This window comes from Mustelus asterias, chromosome 12, assembly GCF_964213995.1.
Source record: "Mustelus asterias chromosome 12, sMusAst1.hap1.1, whole genome shotgun sequence".
NCBI classification, from domain to species: domain Eukaryota; kingdom Metazoa; phylum Chordata; class Chondrichthyes; order Carcharhiniformes; family Triakidae; genus Mustelus; species Mustelus asterias.
The window spans coordinates 96,932,690-96,955,760 of record NC_135812.1 but is presented as its reverse complement, the minus strand read 5'-3'; the positions used below and the strand labels follow the sequence as shown (position 1 = coordinate 96,955,760).

Below are 23,071 nucleotides of genomic sequence, written 5' to 3'. Positions count from 1 at the left end.
TTGCACAATATCAATTTGAGGAGGAGGTGGGGAACTGTGTAAGCACTAACTAACTGATATCTTTGGTTAGCTGCAAAAGTACTTCTAATGAATTTATCCTCCTATCTACGGATGGCTTGGCCACATATTTATGTCAAACAATCAAGAGAATTAGGCACATGACAAATCTAGAGCCCAGAATGTAGCATTAACAACCACTGCCCTCTTCAGCAACATGCTTATGGAATGGTGGACAATTTAGGTGAAAAAGAGATTAAAAGGCAGTTACAATTATAACTGTCAGCATTTATGTACAAACAATTCAACAAGCAAGAGGGAAGAAATTGAGATTTGATCTTTAATGTACCCGTTTCTCAGGCTCTGTCGAGGTCAGGTTAATTTGTCAGTCAGCATTATTTTCTCAGATCTCAGCAACACGCTATGTTGAAATATCATTTAAATATTTCCACAGATCAAAACTTCCCCTTTCACAATAAGCGTGCACTCTTTGCAAACCAGTAACCCAAGTTCAACGGACCCATCAGAATTATGGCCTGCCTTTTCTATACTAATGAAAATATATCATATAGCATTTTGTGCCACATTGTCAAAATTACAACTAAGCAGATCACGTGACTGTTCGATTCCTTAAGCAACCACCACCATGGTCTGAAGAAAAAGAAATGTGAATTACAAAGTATGACCTTCCCTTCTCCCTTCAAATATTGTTCACAGGTGAGGGCAGCATTATTCAACATCTTTGACTTACATTTTCCTGTTCACAATTCTCTGAATTTAGCTCTGCCCATCTTGTTATAGACACAAGTTCCCATTCCTCTCATCTCACTCAGGATTCAATCAAGCCTGCAGGAGTGTTAAGTCTAGCCAGTTGCTCATTAAAACTGTGAATTCACTACATTTCATGGTCCCAGCAAGAAGCTCTGATCAACATGTGCTCGAGTCAAATAATTGGGGCTAATCTTGCAACCCAATCTCTATTATATATACTTCCTTCGAGTGCAGTGTCTCACTCACTGGGAGACATTGAGGGCAAAATTTTGAGAGATTCCAAGGAGGAATTAGATAGAGCTCTTTGGGCTAAAGGGATCAAGGGATATGGGGGAGAATGAGATCAGGGTACTGAATTTGATGATCAGCCATGATCATAATGAGTAGCAGAGCAGGCTCAAAGAGCTGAACGGCCTACTGCTGCTTCTATTTTCTTTGTACGTTTCTATGTACGAGACTGGTGAATGCATCCTAGTAACCACTGTAGTATGGAGTATCTTTTGTACTGCAGAAAAACCAAGAAAACTGTTGTTTGGGAAACACAATGCATGCATTACAAGTTTATGTCTTAGTATGATACATGACAGAGGAAGAGAAAGTAGAATCTTGGGGTCAATAATGTAATTGACATCATTGTCATTCCCATAAAGAGACTGAACATACTAATTGTTTTATGGAAGTTGACTTACAATGTCCTAACACCTACATATGCAGTAGGATAAAATAATAGAATAGAATTCTCATAATCTGGACTGGGAATGTGTCTTCTGCATATGTTTCCTTAACCAATTTAATGGCAGACCAAGGAAATGATTTGGTGAAACGAACAAATGCAAATCATTAAGCTGCCTTATTTCACAGTCAATGAATAAAGATCTTCATAGTCAGATCCACTTGGTTAAATTAGTGCAATGTAAATATAAAAATAAGGAATACCATATTTTCCCATACATCAGAAAGCAATCTTGCTTAGCTTAGATGCCGAGAGCCTGTTTCCCCTGATTGGAGAGCGTGGAAAGAGTAAACATAAGGGGACAGACATTTTGAACTGAATGGAGAGAAATTTCTTCACTCGGAGGGTTCTGAAGCATTGGAATTTTATACCACAAAGGGCTCTGAATACACAGCCAGTGAATATAATCAAGGCTGAGATCGATAAATTGTTGGACTCTACTGGGATCAAGGGTTATGACGATCAGGTAGGAAAGTGCAGCTGAGATCATGGATCACCCATGATCTTGTTAAATAGCAGAGCAGACTCGAGCTGTGTGGCCATTCCAGATTCTAATTGCTCTGACAAATTAATTTCCAATTCTCTGAATTGTGGGAGATTTGGCAACTCATGGATCCAATTATTTGTTGAGCACTTACAGTCGCCAAGAAATGTTTTGATGCAAGTTCATTAGTATTTTAGCAATCTTTTACAACTGTTACGGATTGCCTGAAGATTCTTTTTCTAAATCTTATCCATGGAATAAAGGTCTTAAAAAAAAAAATGCAAAATATGAGAGGAGGCAAATATTTAACAAATTAACGAATACTGTGGTGGCATGGTAGCACAGTAGTTAGCACTGCTGCCTCACAGTGCCAGGGACCCAGGTTCGGGTCACTGTCTGTGCCGAGTCTACACATTCTCCCCATGTTTGCGTGGGTTTCCTCCGGGTGCTCCGGTTTCCTCCCATAGTTCAAAGATGTGCGGGTTAGATGGACTGGCCATGCTAAAATGCCCCTTAGTGTCAGGGGGACTAGCTCCATAAATGCATGGGGTTATGGGGAAAGGGGCTGGGTGTGACTGTGATCGGTGCAGACTCAATGGGCTGAATGGCCTCCTTCTGCACTGTAAGGATTCTATGATTTTTCAGTTTTGTGTACAAGAGAATAGGAACATTTTGTGATTTTACTGACTCAGTTGCCTAATGAATATAAACAAAGTCAGAGAACAATCACTTTGGACAAAGATAATCTACTATGGTTGCAGTAGAAGTAGAGGATCCAAAAACTAAATATAAAGATTAAATTTTGTGGTGCACAATTCAGAGTGCAACTCTTGCTGCCTTCCACCCAACCCCAAAACCTGAAACACAAGTAGGTGAACTCATTTATTCTGTGATGTGCTAGTCTTATTGCAAAATTTCAACCTTTTCCTTCCCCCTACTGTGCATTTTGCTTTTCACCGAACATTGAAATAAAATGATAATTTCTGTTGCCATGAAACAAAGAAAATGATAAGACTGTTATAACATATTAACTGTGCGTCCTGACAATGTTGTCATTATGATAAAAGGAAAATTAAGTTTATTTGCATAAGGTCCAAATATGGATGGATCATGTGGGTGTAGCATGACCACATTTAAACAAAGTAAATGAATTAAGGCTTTTTATTGGGCAAACTAGAAAGGGTTCCTTTTTGCCAGTATACATCATCTGCAACACTGCGCAAGAATTTAAAGATGGTTCATTAACAAAAATGTTGCAATTTACCGATTGTAAGCAATTAAAATCTTAATTAGATTTCCTGGTTTTTTTTTAAAAAGACAAAATTTGGGACTCAAAATCACTTTCCATTTTAAGCATCTGCTGGCTGAGACAAACATTTCTAGCACAAGAACAGCATGGTTAGGTGTTGGTCACAACTCCTTCAACTGTGCCACTGCAAAATCGCTCAATTCCAACTACAGAAAAGTAACCCTACTCTGCCAATGTTGAACGTTGTCACTTTCCACACCAGCCATCGTCTAGCTAAATGAGTGACATTTCCATTTTATTGATAATTGTGGTAAATTTGGAATGGTATCATCATCATGGGTTGATCAAGAGATGTATCATAAAGAAGATTGGACTCTATTTTCTGAAACAGGTAACTGTCTAATTCTCATTTTCTGGAATCAAGGAACATGGTTGCGCTCCAGTGGTGACAGACACATTAGCTTCTGATCTACGCACAGTGCGTTGTGCCACTTCTCACACCACATACAAAAATTGATATTTTGCCACTGCAAATGGGGAAATCTTTTAAATGCTGATAGGCAATTTATTCCTACTTGTCAGCTTATTCCAAACTGTCAATCAAATGCTCTTGCTTCTCCTTTCACATCATGACTGCTTTTTCAGGGAATGTGAAAACAAACCGCAGTTATGCTAAACTTTCAATTTGCGAATTCTTTAACAAAGTTACATTAAAACAGACTCAAATTAAAACAATAAGTGGCAATACGACATGCTAGAGCATTGGTTCAAACTCTGAGATTCCCTGCACTGCTCACCCATAATATGAGGTATGTGCAGTCTGGCGAGCATCAAATGGATAGGGTAGATATGAAAGCATTAGAGAGATTGTGGAAAAGAATCATAAAAATCCAGGGGTGAAGTACTTAAGTTACATAGACTGGCTGGAGAAATTCGGACTGTTTTCCTTGGAAAATAGAAGATCGAGAGGAGATTTGAAAGAAGTATTCGAAATCAGGGCAAATTTGGACAGCATAGTGGAGAGATCGAGAACCAGGGACACAGATTTAATGTAATTGGCGAAAGAAGCAATGAACACGTGAGGAGAGATGTTTTCAGGCAGCAAGTACTTAAGATTTGAAATGCACTGCCTAAAAGTGTGGTGGACGCAGGCTCAATTGAGGGATCATTACCTAAAAAAGAACAATGTGCAGAGCTGCAAGGAGAAGGGAGGGGAATGGCACCATGTGCATTGCTCATTCACAGAGCTACTGGAGACACAACAGGCCAACTGGCCTCCTTCTGCACATAACAATTCTGTGATTCTGTGGGTCAAAAGGAAATCACTGCTCAAGGAGTTGCCTGAGAATGTTTTTCAGGGCCAAGGACAACGAACAAGCCATTAAGCATGGTAGGGAAAAGCAAGAGAAATTGTGTGACAAAAATAACAGTTAAGAGTCTTTTGAAGGTTAGGCGATAACACCACATAATGTTAATGCCAAATCTCAGTGAGCTGGGCACAAATTTGCTAGAGAGGTGGATGCACACAGGGACACATTCATTAGGTGATTGTAGAGGCGAGGAAGTAGGTGGCTTGGGAAGTACTTGAAAACAAAGTGGAGAATCCTAAACTCGATTCTCTAGAATCATAGAATAGAATTCCTACAGTGCAGAAGGAGACTGTTCGGCCCATCAAGTCTGTACCCACCGAGGCCATATTCCCATACCCCTGCACATTTACCCTGCTAATTCCCTGACACCAAGGGGCAAATTAACATGGCCAATCCACCTAACCCACACATCTTTGGACTGTGGGAAGAAACTGGAGCACCCGGAGGAAACCCACACAGACACGAAGAGAATATGCAAACTCCACACAGACAGTGACCCACTGCCGGAATTGAACCTGGGTCCCTGGCGCTGAGGCAGCAGAGCTAACCACTGTGCCACCCCAAGGTAACAAGAAGCTGGGATGATGGCAACACAGCTCCCTTCCTTCAATAAAAATGTAAAATTACATTTTATCTATCTTAAAAATGCTAATCTTCTGCAATAAATAGCCTTGTGCATGCTTCAGGTTGTTGGGAAGGAGTTGTTTTACCAAATCAATTTGTTGTAAGAGTGCAAAACATAACAGTAATCAACTGCATAATATATTTACAGCGGGATGATTAGCTCCATTAGTTTGAAAATGGTGCTTGATAATGCTTGTACTGGTTGAGGTAGTTCTTGGGGTCTCTCTCTATTTATGCCATTGTGATATCTTGGCATCATTGAGTATGATCAACAATAATTGGATAACAAGAATGCTACATGGAGAATATCTTCATAGTTTGATACCGGAATGGATTCTATGTTTTTTTTAAATATAGAGTATACAGTGACATTTGTGATCATGTGGGTGAATGAAACCACTTCCATTACAATTCTGTAAATGGCCACAAGGCAATGCACAAGAGCAAAATCAAAAGAAAACACTCCCTCACAATTTTCCATCTTCCTTTGTGGTAAGGTTAATGCTGCACTGCACACCCAACAAGTCTATGTGTGAAGGATTGTAAGGGTAGAAGAACTTTTAGCTGTTAATTGACCAGCTCCAACAAAACCCTGCCTTGTGTTCAACAAGTTAAAATGTCTTCTGAACTTGCAGATAACTTTAAAAAAATAACCAAGATATATTCCAGAGAGGAAGAAACATTGTAAAAAGGGGGAAATGTATTGGTGGCTAAGCAAGGAGATTAAAGACAACATAAAAGCAAAAAACAAAAGGCATACCATATTGCAAAGATCGCTGGCAGGCTGGAGAATAGGGAAATTTTTAAAGGTCAACAAAAGGTTACTTTAAAGGAAATTTAAAAAGTAGAGGTAAATTGTGAAAAAAATCTAGCACAAAATATAAAAATGGATAGCAAAAGATTCCAGAAGTATATAAAAAGAAAGAGAGAATCTAAAGTCAATGTTGGTCCCTTAGAGAACGAGACTTGGGAGTTAATATTGGAGAACACAGAAATGGCAGAGACACTAAATCAATATTTTGCCTCAGTTTTCACGGTGGAAGACACTAGAACCATCCCAATAGTAAAAGGTAATGCAGAGGTTGTTGAAAAGGAAGAAATTAAAACAATCGCCATCACTAGGGAAGAAGTGAGGTACTGCATTTTGGAAGATCCAATGCATGTCGGAATTATTCAGTAGATAGTAGAACCCTTAGGAGTATTGACAGGCAGAGAGATCTGGGCATACGTGCCCACCGATCACTGAAAGTGGCACCATAGGTGGATGAAGTAGTCAAGAATATCATCAGTCGGGGCATTGTATAAAAATTGGCAGGTCATGCTATGGAGCTGTACAGAACCTTAGTTAGTCCTCATTTGGAATATTGTGTATAATTCTGACCACCACACTACCAGAAGGATGCAGATGCTTTGGAGAGGGTACAGAAAAGGTTTACCAGGATGTTAACTGATCTGGAGGATATTAGCGATGAGGACCAGTTGGATAAACTCAGTTTGTTCTCACTGGAACGACGGAGGTTGAGGGGTGACCTGATAGAGGTTCACAAGATTATGAGTAGCGTGGACAGAGTGGATAGTCAGATGCTCTTTTCTAGGGTAGAAAAGTCAAGTACTAGGGGACATAGGTTTAAGGTGTGTGGGGAAAAGTTTAGGGGAGATATGCGAGGCAAGTTTTTTTTTACATAGAGGGTGTAATGTGCTGCCCGTGGAGGTGGTGGGAGCAGGTACGATAGCGGCATTTAAAGGGCATCTAGACAAATACATGAATAGGATGGGAATGGAAGGATACGGACTCCGTAAGTGCATATGGTTTTAGTTTAGGCAGGCATCATGATCGGCACTGGCTTGGAGGACCGAAGGGCCTGTTCCTGTGCTGTACTGTTCTTTGTATTGAACAAACTATTGGGATTAAAGGCAGACTCCCCAGGGCCTGATGGTCTATATCCTCGGGTCTTAAAAAATGTGGCAGCAGAGATAATGGAGGCATTGGTTATAATATTCCAAAATTCCCTGGATTCTGAAAAGATTACAGTGGATTAGAAAAAATCTAATGTAACGCCACTGTTCAAAAAGGGACAAAGACAGGAAGTAGGAAACTATAGACCAGTTAGTTTAATGTCCGTAATTGGAAATCCATTATTAAGAAAGTAGCAATGGAACATTTGGAAAACCAAAATGCAATCCACCAGAATCAGCATGGTTTTATGAAGGGCAAATTGTGCTTGATTAATTTGCTAGAGTTCTTCGAAGATGTAACAAGCAAAGTGGATAATGGAGGTCCTGTAGATGTAGTGTATCTGGACTTCCAGAAGGCATTTAATAAGATGGTGTAACAAAGGTTAATATACAAGGTCAGATCCCACAAGATTGTGGGTAATATAGAACATAGAAAAGCTACAGCACAAACAGGCCCTTTGGCCCACAAGTTGCGCCGAACATGTCCCTGCCTACTAGGCTTACCTATATCCCTCTATCTTACTAACTTCCATGAACTTATCCAAAAGTCTCTTAAAAGACCCTATCGAATCCGCCTCCACCACCACTACCGGCAGCCGATTCCACGCACCCACCACCCTCTGAGTGAAAAACTTACCCCTAACATCTCCTCTGTACCTACTCCCCAGCACCCTAAACCTGTGACCTCTTGTGGCAACCATTTCAGCCCTGGGTAAAAGCCTCTGAGAATTCACCCTATCAATACCTCTCAACATCTTATACACCTCTATCAGGTCACCTCTCATCCTTCGCTTCTCCAAGGAGAAAAGACCTAGCTCTCTCAACCTATCCTCAAAAGGCATGCCACCTAATCCAGGCAACATCCTTGTAAATCTCCTCTGCACCCTTTCTATGGCTTCCACATCCTTTCTGTAAGGAGGCGACCAGAACTGGGCACAGTACTCCAGGTGGGGTCTGACCAGGGTCCTATACAGCTGCAGCATTATCTCTCGATTTCTAAACTCAATTCCTCTATTGATGAAGGCCAGTATTCCATACGCCTTCTTAACCACAGCCTCTACCTGCGACGCTGCTTTGAGCGTCCTATGAACCCGGAGTCCAAGATCCTCCTGATCTTCCACACTGCCAAGCGTCTTACCCTTAATATTATATTCTTTCATCCTATTCGACTTGCCAAAATGAACCACCACACACTTATCTGGGTTGAAGTCCATCTGCCACTACTCCGCCCAGTCTTGCATCTTATCTATGTCTCGTTGCAACTGCTGACATCCCTCTACACTATCCACAACACCACCAACCTTTGTGTCATCAGCAAACTTGCCAACCCATCCTTCCACTTCCTCATCCAGGTCATTTATAAAAATCACAAAGAGCAAAGGTCCCAGAACAGATCCCTGGGGCACTCCATTGGTGACCGACCTCCATGCTGAAAAAGACCTATCTCCACTCTTTGCCTTCTGTGGACAAGCCAGTTCTGAATCCACAAAGCAATGTCCCCTTGTATCCCATGCTCCTTCACTTTCTCAATAAGCTTTGCATGAAGCACCTTATCAAATGCCTTGCTGAAATTCATATAAACTACATCTACCGCTCTTCCCTCGTCTATGTGTCCAGTTACATCTTCAAAAAATTCAATTAGGCTCGTAAGGCATGATCTGCCTTGGAAAAAGCCGTGCTGGCTATTTCTGATCATACTATTCCTCTCCAGATGTTCAGAAATCCTGCCTCTCAGGATCTTCTCCATCAACTTACCAACCACCGAGGTTAGACTCACTGGTCTATAATTTCCTGGGCGAGCTCTACTCCCTTTCTTGAATAAAGGAACAACATCCGCAATCCTCCAATCCTCCGGAACCTCTCCCGTCTCCATTGATGATGCAAAGATCATCGCCAGAGGCTCAGCAATCTCTTCCCTTGCCTCCCACAGTAACCTGGGGTACATCCCATCCTGTCCCGGCGATTTATCTAACTTGATGCTTTTCAAAAGCTCCAACACATCCTCTTTCCTAATGTCCACATGCTCAATCTTCTCAGTCCACTGCAAGTCTGCACTGCAACGACCAAGATCCTTTTCTACTGTGAAGACTGAAGTAAAGCATTCATTGAGTACCTCTGCTATTTCTACCGGTTCCATACAGACTTGGTTAGAGGATTGACTAACCAACAGAAAGCAGAGTGTGGGGATAAATGGGTCTTTTTCAGGCTGGCAAGCCATAACCAGTGTGTGGCGCAGGATCCAGTCCTCAGGCCCCAACTATTTACAATTTATACCAATGACTTAGATGCAGGGATAGAATGTACTGTAGCCAAATTTGCAGATGACACTAAAATAGGTGAGAAAATAAGAAATTTACAAATGGATAGGTTAGGTGAGTGGGCCAAAATGTGGCAGATGGTATTCAACATGGGTAAGTGTGAGGTTATCCATTTCGGTTGGAGGAATGAAAAGGCAACTTGTATCTAAATGAAGAAAACCTTCAAAATACCTCGGTGCAGAGGGATCAGGATGTCCTTGTGCATAAATCACAGCAAGTTGGAAGGCGGTGCAACAGGTAATAAGGAAGGCAAATAGAATTTTGGCATTCATTGCTAATGGAATAGAATATAAAAGTAGGGAAGTGCTGTTGCAACTGTATAGGGCATTGATGAGACCATATCTGGAGTTTATGTCCCCTTACTTGAAGGCAGTTCAGAGAAAGTTCACTAGATTGATACCAGGGATGAAAGACTTGTCTTATGAAGAGAGATTGAGCAGTTCAGGCCCATACTCGCTGGAATTGAGAAGAATGAGGGGAGATCTAGTTGAGATATACAAAGATGCTAAAGGGAAATGATAAGATAGACATAGAGCGGATGTTTCCCCTTGTTGGACATTCTAGAATGAGAGGTAATAGTTTTAGGTTGAGGGGTGGCAGATTTAAAGCAGAAACAAAGAGGAATTATTTCATTCAAAGGTTGTGGATCTGTGGAATTCTCTACCCCAGAGTGCAGTAGATGCCATAACACCAAACAAATTTAAGGATATAGATAGATTAGTACCAGAATGAAGGGTTATGGAAAGCGGGCAGGAAGGTGGAGAGGAGGTCGAGATGAGATCAACCATGGTTGTATAGAATGGCAGAGCAGGCTAGAGGGGCTGAATTGCCTCCATCTGCTCCCAGTTCTTATGTTCTTAAAACAGATTTTGTTTTGGAACAAACTATAGAACCTGTACAATCCAGAAAACAAGTCTGTGAAAACGAGTTAAAGACACAAGTCTGATCAGCTTGGACTTCGTGCAGCAAACAGATTATATTGTCATTTACAGTAATACTTTAAACAATTGTTCAAGAACAATGCTGTTATTAATTAATGCATATTAAAAATTTCATACATTTGGGCCTGAATGACGTGACAGTTATTCTTGTAGGACTAATAACCTTTACTATGTGCAACCATAACCATGTGAAAACTACTAATAGAACTGATACTTACCTTCAGGTGCATCACTCCTCCACTCTCCCTTGCAAACGACCATCCCAACTCCAAACTCCCTTTCCTCTCTGAAGTCCACAAACATGTCATCTCCCAAATTCATGCCCCTCTTTCTCAGAATTCCATGTTTGAATCCCTCTAGTCCTTGGCAGGTGGCATAGTGGTTAGCATTGCTGCCCGAGTGCCAGGGACCCAGTTTTGATTCCCAGCTTGGGTCACTGACTCTGCATGTGTGGAGTCTGCACGGGTTTCCTCCAGGTGCTCCGGTTTCCTCCCACAGTCCAAGAGGTGTGTTGGTTAGGTACATTGGTCATGCTAAATTCTCCCTCAGCGTACCCGAACAGGCGCCAGAGTGTGGTGACTAGGGGATGTTCACAGTAACTTCATTGCAGTGTTAATGTCACTTGTGACACTAATAAATAAACTTTAAGCTTAAACAGTCAGGTTTCCAATAAACTGTAACAACAGTTTACAAAGTCACAACTGACATCCTATTTGATTGTGACAAAGATAAACTACCTCTTCATTCATCTCAACCTGACCTCACACGGCTCATTCAATACCCCACACAACTGGGTGTGGCTGCAGTCACTAGTCATTCTTATCCAATCATAACCAGAGATTCACCTGTTTCTTCTTTCCTGTCACCATTACTACTGGTGTGGCTAAGGATCTGTTCTTCTGCCAAGAAATGTTAATAATGTCATTGTCATATTTCTTATGTACCAGAGACAAATTGTTGGGGGTTTGCGAGTATGGTAATTTGAGTAAGAGACAGGGTGACTAAGAATGTAAGACAACAATAAGAAGTGGTTTTGATATGGTAATGGGCCAAGAGGGACTTAAAGAATCCATACAGGGCAGAAGAAGGCCATTCGTCCTATCTCACCTGCATCGACAATAATCCCACCCAAATCCTATCCGTGTAACCCCATGTGTTTACCCTGCTAATCCCCCTGACACTAAGGGACAATTTACCATGACCAATCAACCTCTTAGTACCTTGTATATACCTCAGTCCTAACTGTCGAAGATTTGAATTTTTTTTGGTTCAAAGGAGGTTATATACAGGTTGTAAAAAAATGTTTAAGAAAATACGGTAGGGGGTTTTGTATTAAACCCGAGAGCCAAGGTAAAAAAAAAATTTAATCAATTCTGGAAGAAAGCATTTTTAGTGAGACAATGGTGAGATCAAGGGGAAAGAATATATTTCAGGAGATACTGAAACCAATTTGAGGGAGTAGCTGTTTCGATCTCCCAGAAGACAGCAGGAATAGCTGGTCAGAACTCCCAGAAAACAGTGGGAACAAAGCCAGACCTAAAAGAATAACTGTTGTCAACCCCACAGAACACTTCAAGAGAAAACAAAGTCATTGTGTGGGAAAAATTACACGGTTCTTATAGATGTTAACATCTTTACAGGAGTTGAACAGAAAAGGGGAAGGTTAGCTCCGAGGGTAGTTAAGCTCAGGGCTGGAGTTCTCCAGTCTTGCATGTCCCGCTACTGCTGCCAGTGAGAACGGGGAATTTGGCACACAGCCTTTCTTTAAAGACACTGCTGAAAACTTTCCTCTTTGACCAAGCTTTTTGTAATTTTCCTAATACATCCTTATGGGATGTTTATTACATTAATGGCAACGACACGTTGTGTTAATCTATTGCCTCACACAGTGGGAGATAGGGAGACAAATTGCTAGAAGTATCTGAAGATGAAGAAAAAGAATGGAGGATAGAGCTCATGGTCTTAAGTTGTTGAACTTAAGGTCGAGTCAGGGCTGAAACAGTGCCTCATCAGAAGATGAAATCCCCCAGTTTGCATTCAGCTTCACTGGAACATTGTGGCAGGTTAAGGACAGAAATGTTAGCATGGCAGCAAGATGGTGAATTGAAATGGCAAATAACAGGAAGGTCAGGATCGCGCTTGCAGACTAAGCCTAAGAGTCTCAAGGTTGTGGCTTCAAACACAACTCGAGACTTAAGAACAAAATCTAGACTGACCCTTCAGTGCAGTAAGATGGAACTGGCACGACTGAAGGTCTGCCCTTTAGATGCAAAATTAAACCTGCCCTCCTAAATTAATGTAAACGATCCATCAGCTCTGTTCAAAGAAAAGCAGGGAAATTAGAGGGACACTTGTGCAAATTAGCTGCCATGTTTCCTACATTACAACAATTGTTGCAAAAAGCTTTGGGACATGAGAATATCAAAACTAGTAAACTGGCATACAAATGTAAACTCTTTTTTCATTGTACATCATTGTGAAGTAATGATCAACATTCAGACAGCACCAGATCAATAAAATTATAGGCAGACCACTGACAAGCTACATAGGGCCCGATTTTACCATCGTGTTGCGCGATCCGTGCCCATCTCCGCGTCGGTTCCCCCTTTACCAAGGCCTGAAAATGGCCGCAATTAGGCTTGCTGATCTATTTACATGCATTTAAATTGACTTAATGGGCTGCACGCCCAACTTTACCGGCACTTCCCCCTTTATCACCGCGTTCGCCCATCCAGAATCGGCGCGAAACAGACATGCTCCATACAAGTCCGATTAGTTCCAGTTAGTGAGGAGGTAAGTGCTGAGTGTCCGACGGCTTTCTGCTCGAGATTGGTGAGGGGGGTCCACTGTCAATCTGCCCGAGATCTGTTGGGGGGGGGGGGGGGGGGGGGTCGGAGAGGGGAGAAGGGGTATAACTGTCAATAATGTTGAGGGGTGGGGCAATGTCTATGGGGGCCAGGGGTAGGCATTATCCAGACCGGGAGGTATGTGGCAAGGGAGTAGCATTCTAATCTTTTTTTTTGCTGCGCCTGCGCAGTTGGAGGCACCGATTGGAGCTGCAGTGTTTCAGGCAGATTATGTCCCGCCCACAGGTTTCTGCAGCGTGATTCGGACTCACTGATATTTTTGCAGGCAGAGTGCGTAGGGGGCGCCTGAGAATGGGTTTAAAAGTCAGATCTGAAATACTCCCAGTTAAGTCCACCCAGCACTTAGAATCAAAATAGTAAAATAGAGCCCCAGTTTCAAATTTTCACCAGTTTAAATGCATGATTTCCATTCTATCCAATGATATTCAAAATTGTTAATGTAAAAGCTGTTAAAAGGTTTCCTCCGGGAGCTCTGATTTCCTCCCACATTCCAAAGATACGTGGGTTAGATAGCTTGACTACGGTAAATTAACCCTTAATGTCATGGGGATTAGCAAGGTAATAGGGTTATGGGGAAAGAGCCTGGGTGGGATTGTTGTCAATGCAGGCTTGATGGGTCAAATGGTCTCCTTCTGTAATGTAGGGATTCTGTGTTACGATGATAAAAGAAAGGGTGCAATGATAGTTCCCGTAACTGCAGACCAGTTAATTTAACAGTGGTGGGTACCATTTACAAAACTTGAGTCAGGAAAAGATAATTAACTGGCGCTTGGAGGGATTTGAGTTTATTAAGAAGAGCTAGCATGGATTTATAAAAGACAGATAATGCTTGCCTAATTTAATTGATTTCTTTATTGAGTAAAAAAGATTGATGAAGGGAATGCAGTGGTTGTTGTCTATATGAAATGTAAGAAGCTGTTGACAAGTACCAAATTAAAAGGCTGGTTGACAAAATTGAGACTCGTGGAATAGGAGGGCCAGGGTGCAATTCGCTAAGAAAATGGCTGAAGGACAGAATGCAGTGAATTGCAATGGATTTTTTTTTTAAAAGAACAGACTGGAGTCTAGTAGACAGAACTGTTCACCAAGGGTCTGTGCAAACAGCACGGTTTTTTTTGCTATATATAAATGATTTGGATCTTGTGAGTAAAATTTCCAAATCGGCTGATATTAAACTTGGAGCAGCAGCAAACAGTGTGGGTGATACTAATTGCCTACAAACATAACATTGATCAGCTAGCAAAACAGGCAGACAAGGAGAAGGAGGAATTCCACACAAAGAAAGGTGAGATGATACATTTCGGCAAAAGGGATGTGGAGAGGCAATATAGACTTCATGGTACAATTCTAAAGAGCAGGCAGGAACAGAGGAACCTGGGGCGCATGTACATCAATATTTGAAAATGGCAGGACAGATTTGAATGGTTGGTGTTGTAGGGTGTTTGTTACAGATCTGTAGGTCTGGAAAAGTCTTCATAGTCATTCGTAGGTTAACTTCAACTCTTTGTTGTCTAGATATGCAGAATGGGCACATGCTTGGAGCTGTCTCCCTGCTTACTGGTACACATGGCTCTGAATAACCAAGGTGCGGGTCATGTGGTCTTATGTCAGTATGTGGCCAATACGGTCCTCAGTCTCACATTAACATTATGTCATATCCTTATATGACACCCCCTCCCCCAGCCTCATGTCTTACAATGTTATTACTGTCATATATTTACATTGTCATTACTACAATATCACTATATGGTGAGCAGTGCTGTGAGGAAGTCTTCATTCTTTTGTTAGGAGGCCTTAACTGTACAGAGCCCCCCCTTTCAGCCTTCCCATTTGACTGTGGGTATCTTGGTAAGCTGGATGTGGTGGCAAGATGTGTGAGTTACTGATTTGGAAATTGTGGGCTATTGTTTGACACAATATTGTGGGATACTATGGCTCTGGAACAACTCTCCGAGTGCCTGATTTACTGCCTCTGTGGTAGTCGTACATAGTTGCTTCACCTCATCCCATCTGGAGTAGTAGTCCCTCACTATAAAGATAGATTTTCTGTGGATGACAAACAGCTCAACACCTAGCCTCTCCCAGATTGGGTCACACGGAGTTGGGGGTAGGGTGTTAGCGTGGATTGGGGATTGGCTATCCGACAGGAAGCAGAGAGTCGGAATAAATGGGTGCTTTTCTGGTTGGCAGATGGTAACTAGTGGCGTGCCGCAGGGATCGGTACTGGGGCCTCAACTATTTACCATTTATATAGACGATCTGGAGGAGGAGACTGAGTGTAGGGTAACAAAGTTTGCAGACGACACAAAGATAAGTGGAAAAGTGAATCGTGTGGAGGGAGTAGAAGGTCTGCAGAGAGATTTGGACAGGCTGAGTGAGTGGGCAAGGATCTGGCAGATGGAGTATAACGTTGACAAATGTGAGGTTATTCACTTTGGAGGAAATAATAGCAAATTGGATTATTATCTAAATGGAAAAAAATTACAACATGCTACTGTGCAAAGGGACCTGGGGGTCCTTGTGCATGAGACGCAAAAACCCAGTCTGCAGGTGCAACAGGTGATCAAGAAGGCAAATGGGATGTTGGCCTATATCGCAAGGGGGATAGAATATAAAAGCAGAGATGTCTTGCTGCATCTGTACAGGGCATTGGTGAGGCCGCAGCTGGAATACTGTGTGCAGTATTGGTCCCCTTATTTGCGGAAGGATATATTGGCCTTGGAGGGAGTGCAGAGAAGGTTCACCAGGTTGATACCAGAGATGAGGGGTGTTGATTATGAGGAGAGACTGAGCAGATTGGGTTTGTACTCGTTGGAATTTAGAAGGCTGAGGGGGGATCTTATAGAGACCTATAAGATAATGAAGGGGCTGGATAGGGTAGAGGTGAAGAGATTCTTTCCACTTAGAAAGGAAGCTAGAACTAGAGGGTACAGCCTCAAAATAAAGGGGGGTCAGTTTAGGACAGAGTTGAGGAGGAACTTCTTCTCTCAGAGGGTGGCGAATCTCTGGAATTCTCTGCCCACTGAAGTGGTGGAGGCTACCTCGTTGAATATGTTTAAATCACGGATAGATGGATTCCTGATCGGTAAGGGAATTAGGGGTTATAGGGATCAGGCGTTAAGTGGAACTGATCCACTTCAGAGCAGCCATGATCTTATTGAATGGTGGGGCAGGCTTGAGGGGCTAGATGGCCTACTCCTGCTCCTATTTCTTATGTTATGTTCTTATGGTCTGATTTGGAATTGTGATGATGAGGTCCTGCCTGTGTAATTTGGCAGGTGTGATTACAATGGTATTTTCAACTGCTTTGGAAATGCCTGGCCACCAGACAGCAGATTGGGCCTCTGCTCTGAGTAATGCTCAGGTGGCCCTGGTGCAATTTATCAAGGATCCCTGGTTGCAAACAGACCGAGACAATCAGCAACTCATCGTAGACCAGAAGGTCATTTAATATCAAGTGTTTTATTGTTCGAAACCCCCTCTATGTGGTTTCTTTTGAGGCCTTTATTCTGACAGTATGTCCAGATGCAGGCAAACTCCTCATCACACATTTGTTCCTGGCAGATCTCATGGAGTTTACTTGTGGTTGCTGGGCAGGTGTCTCCTGGTCAATTGGGAGTACACTTCTAATTGTTCAATGAGATTGACATCCTGCTTTCACAGGAGGCCCACTGTGGTCCTAGAAAGGGTGTCAGCTCGTCTTTTTTTTAAACCTTAGATGTATACTGTGCGATAAGCAAACTTCATGCAGCACAGGCAAAACCTCAAATCCAGGAGGCATCTTAGTTAGTCCAATAAGGAGGCGACTGGCTAATGGTCCATTTCAATGTGACCATGGGGTCGATGATATGGTTAGAAAACTTCTTGCATGTCTACATGACTGGAAGAGCTTCCTTTTCTATGGCAGAGTAGCTCATCTCAGCGTCTAACCGCCTTCTGGATGCATAATGCACAGGTCAGCAATTTCTTTTAAGTTGTTCCTGAAAAAGGACCACTCCCAGGCCTGTGGACAAAGCATCCGCTGCTATGGTGATGCGCAGGTCTAGGGTGATATTGAGCTAGAATATCTGAGGAGAGCAACACTAGATAATGTGATTTCTAGCATCTTGCTTGGTCTTTAAGCAGATGCCTCAGGGGTTCTGTGATCTGTGCCAAATCTAGGAAAAATGTTGCCAGCTTGCTCCCCAAGAATCGCTGGAGGTCTAGAAATTGGGCAGGGTTGGGAAGGTGCTGATAGCCTTGGTTTTTTTGTGGGTCTTCCATGATTACCATGTGACTCAGGAACCAAATCGATATTTTGGAAAACTCACATTTGTCATTCAGCATTAGCCCTGCTCCTGCAGGCACTCCAAGATCATTGTGAGTCTCTTTCACTTTCACCAACGGCTGTAGCACCAAAGGCCCTGCAAAATAGCCGACACTATACTTTGGAAATATGTCGGTGCCAGAAATGTTCCAAACAGCAGGCGGTTAAAGCAGAATCTGCTGAAGGTGATAACAAATGTTGTCAGCAGCCTGGACTCTTCATCAAGAGGAAGTTGGCAAAAGCCATTTTTGGCAGCCAGTTTTGAAAATACTGTGCTTTGAGAACTTAGTCAGATTTTCATCCTCGGAGGACATGGGATGCACTTCTCTGGATACAGCTTTACTGAGCTAAGTTAGGACATACAGATGGACCTATTTGGTTTTGAGTCTGGGATCAAGCTGGAACACCATCATGGAGTTGGTTGGGTGACTAGGGAGATGTCGCCCATGTTTGCCATGTCATCCAGCTGTTGCTGCACCTGCTTTATGAGTGGCTGGTTGGGGGGGGGGGGGGGGGGGTGCGTCTTATGTGGTCCAAATAGGCGCATAGGTTTAGTATCCTCTGTGTAATGCTCTCCACATTTTTCAGTCGTCCTAGTCCTGTGAATTGTTTTGGGAACTCACATTTGTACTTTGAGCCAGTCCCTTGTTGGTTGACATCGTCAATCCTCTATAATAGGTTAAATTCAGTACAGACTTTGTTGCTTAGTAATGAACAGTCCTGGTTGTGGATCACAAAAGGGATCTCCTTGGGATGTTGTGGGCAGTGTCAACCACTGGGTCACCAGCTACGGTTCTTTGTCCAACAAGATTGTTATGCAGGCTCCTGTTTCCAATTTAAAATTTATGGCCATTAACTGAAAGGTCCGCATTCCAAATTAAGAAACCAAGATTTGCTGCAGTGTCCAATCCTGTTGCACTGAAAGCATTGTGCTGAAATTGCACGTTGCTTCTTCAAATTTAGCAGGTAATTCATTGGTTCAGTCTTGTAATGTCATCCGCAATCTGGCCTAGTGTATTAACACATTCTGCTTCTGACTTTTTGTCTAAACATGAAGTGATGCTGTCTTTTAGGAAACTTTTCCTCAAAAGTCCCCAATTGTGATTGATTGATGACTTGGGTTGGTCCGAATTGATTTGGAAGTGTGGAATTCTGATCCATAGTTAAAACCTGTAGGTTCTGCTAGAGTTTTAAAGTCAAACTTGTTGACTCAGGGATTGCGTTTTAGCTTCAGATTTTTTAAAACTGTACTTCTGACTCAATTATTTAAAGATTTCTCATGACTTGCTTTTGCCTGGCATTTTAAAAGATTTAGCTCACCCGTACTAGGAGTCTTCTGCTGCTGTAAGGAATTTTAAATTTCTGCTACTAGCTTTAAAGCCTTGCTTTGGAGCCTTTTCCTGGCTATTTTCCCTCTGCCTCTGGAGCTTTTCAAGTCAGACTACTTTCCTGAATTTTTTCTTGGTCTTCCAGCATTTCAATTTTTCTCCACATATTCTGAGAGGTCTTGGGTTTTTCCACAAGCTTGGATGTTGGTTACAGTTCAGTTGGTAAGAAGTCTTCGTCTTCATGCATAGGTTAACTATTAGTCTTTATTGACTCAATTATTTACAGATATAGAGTGAAGGGCATGAACTAGGAGCTATCTCCACGTTTGCTGAAAGACATGGCTCTGTGCAACACTCGGCTGACCCTGGGTGTGGATCACATGCTCTTTTATGTCATTGTGGGCAGTACTGTACTCAGTCCCACATTAACCATATATTTGCCAAACCCTCATACGAAAGTTAGTAAAAGCATATGAGATCTTAGACTTCATAAATAGAGGAATTGAGTACAAAAGCTATTTTGTTATGCTGAACCAATGTAAATCTCTGGTTAGGCCCTACCTAGAGTATTGCATTCAGTTTTGATCATCACACTTTAGGAAGATGTGAAGGCCCTCAAGATGGCACAGAGGAGATTTAGAGTCATAGGCATTTACAGCATGGAAACTGGCCCATTGGCCCAACTTGTCTATGCCGCCCAGTTTTTACCATTAAACTAGTCCCAATTGCCCGCATTTGGCCCCATATCCCTCAATACCAATCTTACCCATGTAACTGTCTAAGTGCTTTTTAAAAGACAAAATTGTACTCACCTTTACTACTATCTCTGGCAGTTCGTTCCAGACACTCACCACCCTCTGAAAATATTGCCCCTCTGGACCCTTTTGTATCTGTCCCTTCTCACCTTAAACCTATGCCTTCTAGTTTTAGACTCCCCCATCTTTGGGGAAAGATGCTAACTATCTACCTTATCTATGTCCCTCATTATTTTATAGACCTCTATAAGATCACCCCTAAGCCACCTACACTCCATTCAAAACCCATTTGATGCATAGTCAAACTAATGATTGCATATATTTTTAATGTAAAAGGCTATTGAGCATTTATGTCCCTAATCAGTCCTTGCCTCTCTAAATGCCTGTAGCTCCAGGCTCTCAGAATACCTTCTAACAGGTATTGCCAGAATAGTTAGTTCAAGATGTGGAGGAGTGGTTGGGAGGAGGGGGTGTGGGGGGGGGGGGGGTGCAGGGGGCAGTGGTTTAATTGCAAGGTTGGGTCGGAAGTGGCTGGTGTTATTCTCCTTAGCACAAAAGGAGATAGAAGGGAGATTTGATAGAGGCGTAAAAGTTTATGACACGTTTAGGTAAGATAGACAAATAAAGCTGTTCCCATTAACTGATTGTACAACTCGAGGACAGAGATTTAAGATGTTGAGTGAGATATGCAGGGGAGGATAAGGAAAAACATTTTTGCACATTGAGTAGTAATGACCTGGAACTTGCTACCCACAAGGATTGTGAAGCTGAAGGCGGAAAATGATTTCAAAAAGAAACCTGGATGGACACTTGAAGGAAATACATGGACAAGGTCATGAGGACCAAGTAGGGGAGTGGGACTTACTGAATTACTCTGTAGGGAACCTGTATAGACTCGATGGGCATTGAATTACGTCCTTCGGTGCCGTAAATGACTATAACATACAATGGAATTTTACGATATTTCAATAGATTCTCTGAAAAGTTTTAAAGAACTGTAGCATTTCAGGTTATACTGAATGGGTGCTGTTGAGCTTTCGATATCCAAGTAGGAAGACTCCAATCCAAATAGAATCTAATTAGTAAACTCCAAAAATAAAAACTCATTCCAGTGCCACTAAATGCTAACAGCACTGCTGCCAATGTACATTTTTTCAGGAATTTCTAATAGGCAACAGATATAATCCAAGCACATATTTTGCTGCTGTAAAAATGCTTTTAGTACAATTTTCCAAAGTGTCGCTGCAGGAACCTGATGGGATCCGATGTACGGTTTGCTTCAGATAATGCAAAGACTTAATTTTAAGATATTTCTGCCTATGTAACTAACTATCCTAAGCTTTAAACTTGGCCACATTTTAAGACTCAGCAGGTATGCTGGGATTAGCTGAGAAATTGACTGCATTTTTGAACGGCAAACAGGTTTTTTCACAAGTCAAAACAAAGCCTTCATGGCCACAGCTGCAAATGGTTTATGAAAGTTAGGGACACAGCTTGTACCAAGTAATTTCATAACACAGATAACCAAAAAGTTATAATGCTCTCTAAAGCTATATGTGGACAGTGTGAGGTTTGAGTCAAGTCTTTGCCAGGACTGGCTTTTGCTAGTCTCTCTCCAAGTCAATCTGTAATGTGTTAATTTTAAATTTCTGCTAAATAAAAGAAATTCAATGGACCAGTGCTGTCTACATCTATTCTGAGGAATGAATGGACCCTACAAGCCTGTTCAATCCAAGTTTTCCAAGTTTACAAATTACTGATGTAGCAGAGACTGGACAAGACACAAAGAAACTTCACTTTGCACCTTTAATACCCAGATCACAATCACTGAACACAACTATTGCATGTTGAAGAGGTTTATAAAGTAATCAGCTGCTCTGACAAGTGTCTCTTCATCTGGGAAATACATATTTGATCCATAGCAAATGAATATTGTGACAGAGGGAATAGCACGGTGATGAAGTGCGCAGCAGGCTTTCCTAGCTAGAAGACAAAACAAAGGTTTAGCTTTAAAATGCCAATAAAGTTGTTGAAAATGGCACAGAAATATTGACTTGAGTTCATGTCTCTCACAAACATCGCAAAACAATTCAAACATAATTACTTTGAAGTGCAGTCATGTGTTATGGATACAACATAGCAACTATTTTATGAGTAACAAGTTCCCAAAATAACAATGAAATGATTGATCAATTAATCCAACTTGTTTGGTGAGGTTTGAGGAAAGAATATTGGCCAGGACACTGGAAGAATTTCCTGCACTTCCATCACATAAGTGCTCTTGGAATTTTAAATATTGACCTGAGCAGACAAATTCAACTTTGATTTAACACCTAATCTCAAGAATTGCCCCCTTGACAAAATAGCCCTTAATGGCACTTCAGAACATCATCCTAGATCAAGTTGTCAAGAAGGAACTGGAACCCATAACCCTTAACTGAGGGGACAAGTTGACACAGTTACTCTGTGCATGTATGCAAGCATGCATGCACATAACCTTTTTGGTTATTCGTTAGCAAGATAAATGACCTTGGGTGGCTTCAATTTATTTTTGAATGGGCATAAATGCTCAATAGCTTTTTACATTAAAAATATATGCCATCATTTAGTTCGAATATGCATCAAATGGGTTTTGAATGCAGCTATTATCCCTTCTGTTGCCAAATGGCTCCCCATTTAATAGCTCAGCATCAAAATAATGGAGTGCAAGTACATGTACACCCTCAAGCCAATTTTCTTAAAAGCATCTGAATTTTCTTCATAAAATAGCAAAGATATTTTGTTTTCTTTTGGAGTCTCCCTGCACTTACTAGCTGCTTTCAGTGGCACAGCTCACAGTAGAACAGATTGGCTATATGTGACAGAGGAGTTATACCATGCAAGGTATAATGTAAAATTCTGCTGACAAAATGCAGGATAGTTCAATCTTTAAGGCCACAAAACCCTATTGCTCTGAAGAGCACACCCAGGAAGTGGATTTGAGGGTATTTGCTTTTGATTCAAGGTGCTACTTGTGCATTTGTCGGTTTACTTCCATTTACAATTTGTTACTCAAATTCAGTTCGGACAACCAGATGAAACGGTCTCAGACGTGCAAGACTTCCTCATATGCATTTGTTACAACACAACATCTTATAGAATGTTGCAGCACAGAAGACAACCATTCAACCAGTCATATCTGTGCTGGTTCTGAGAGCAGCCAATCTCACACTACCAGCTGTTTCCCCCAAACCCTGGGTCCCTTTCAAGTTCATAGAAAATTATGCTGTTTCTCTCATTTAGCGACAAAAAAGTACCGACAGCCTTCCGACTGATTGCTTGACATAATATTATCGCACTAATAAATGGTTCAGTAAAATTAAACTTCATAAT

At 41.7% G+C, this 23,071-nt stretch overlaps 1 protein-coding gene across 2 annotated transcripts in view; it reads right to left on the bottom strand.

The window, feature by feature from the left end:
• cyth1b (cytohesin 1b) overlaps positions 1–23,071 on the bottom strand; it is a 254,482-nt gene that overhangs the window by 206,272 nt on the left and 25,139 nt on the right. Inside the window, exon 1 of one of the 2 annotated variants that reach the window (XM_078225675.1) lies at positions 13,141–13,281. The exons of the other annotated variant lie outside the window; for it this stretch is intronic. Within the exon in view, the coding sequence (XP_078081801.1) occupies positions 13,141–13,198 (58 nt within the window). The 5' untranslated portion in view covers positions 13,199–13,281. Of the gene's footprint in view, positions 1–13,140; positions 13,282–23,071 lie in introns of those variants that run through there. 2 annotated transcript variants of the gene reach the window in all.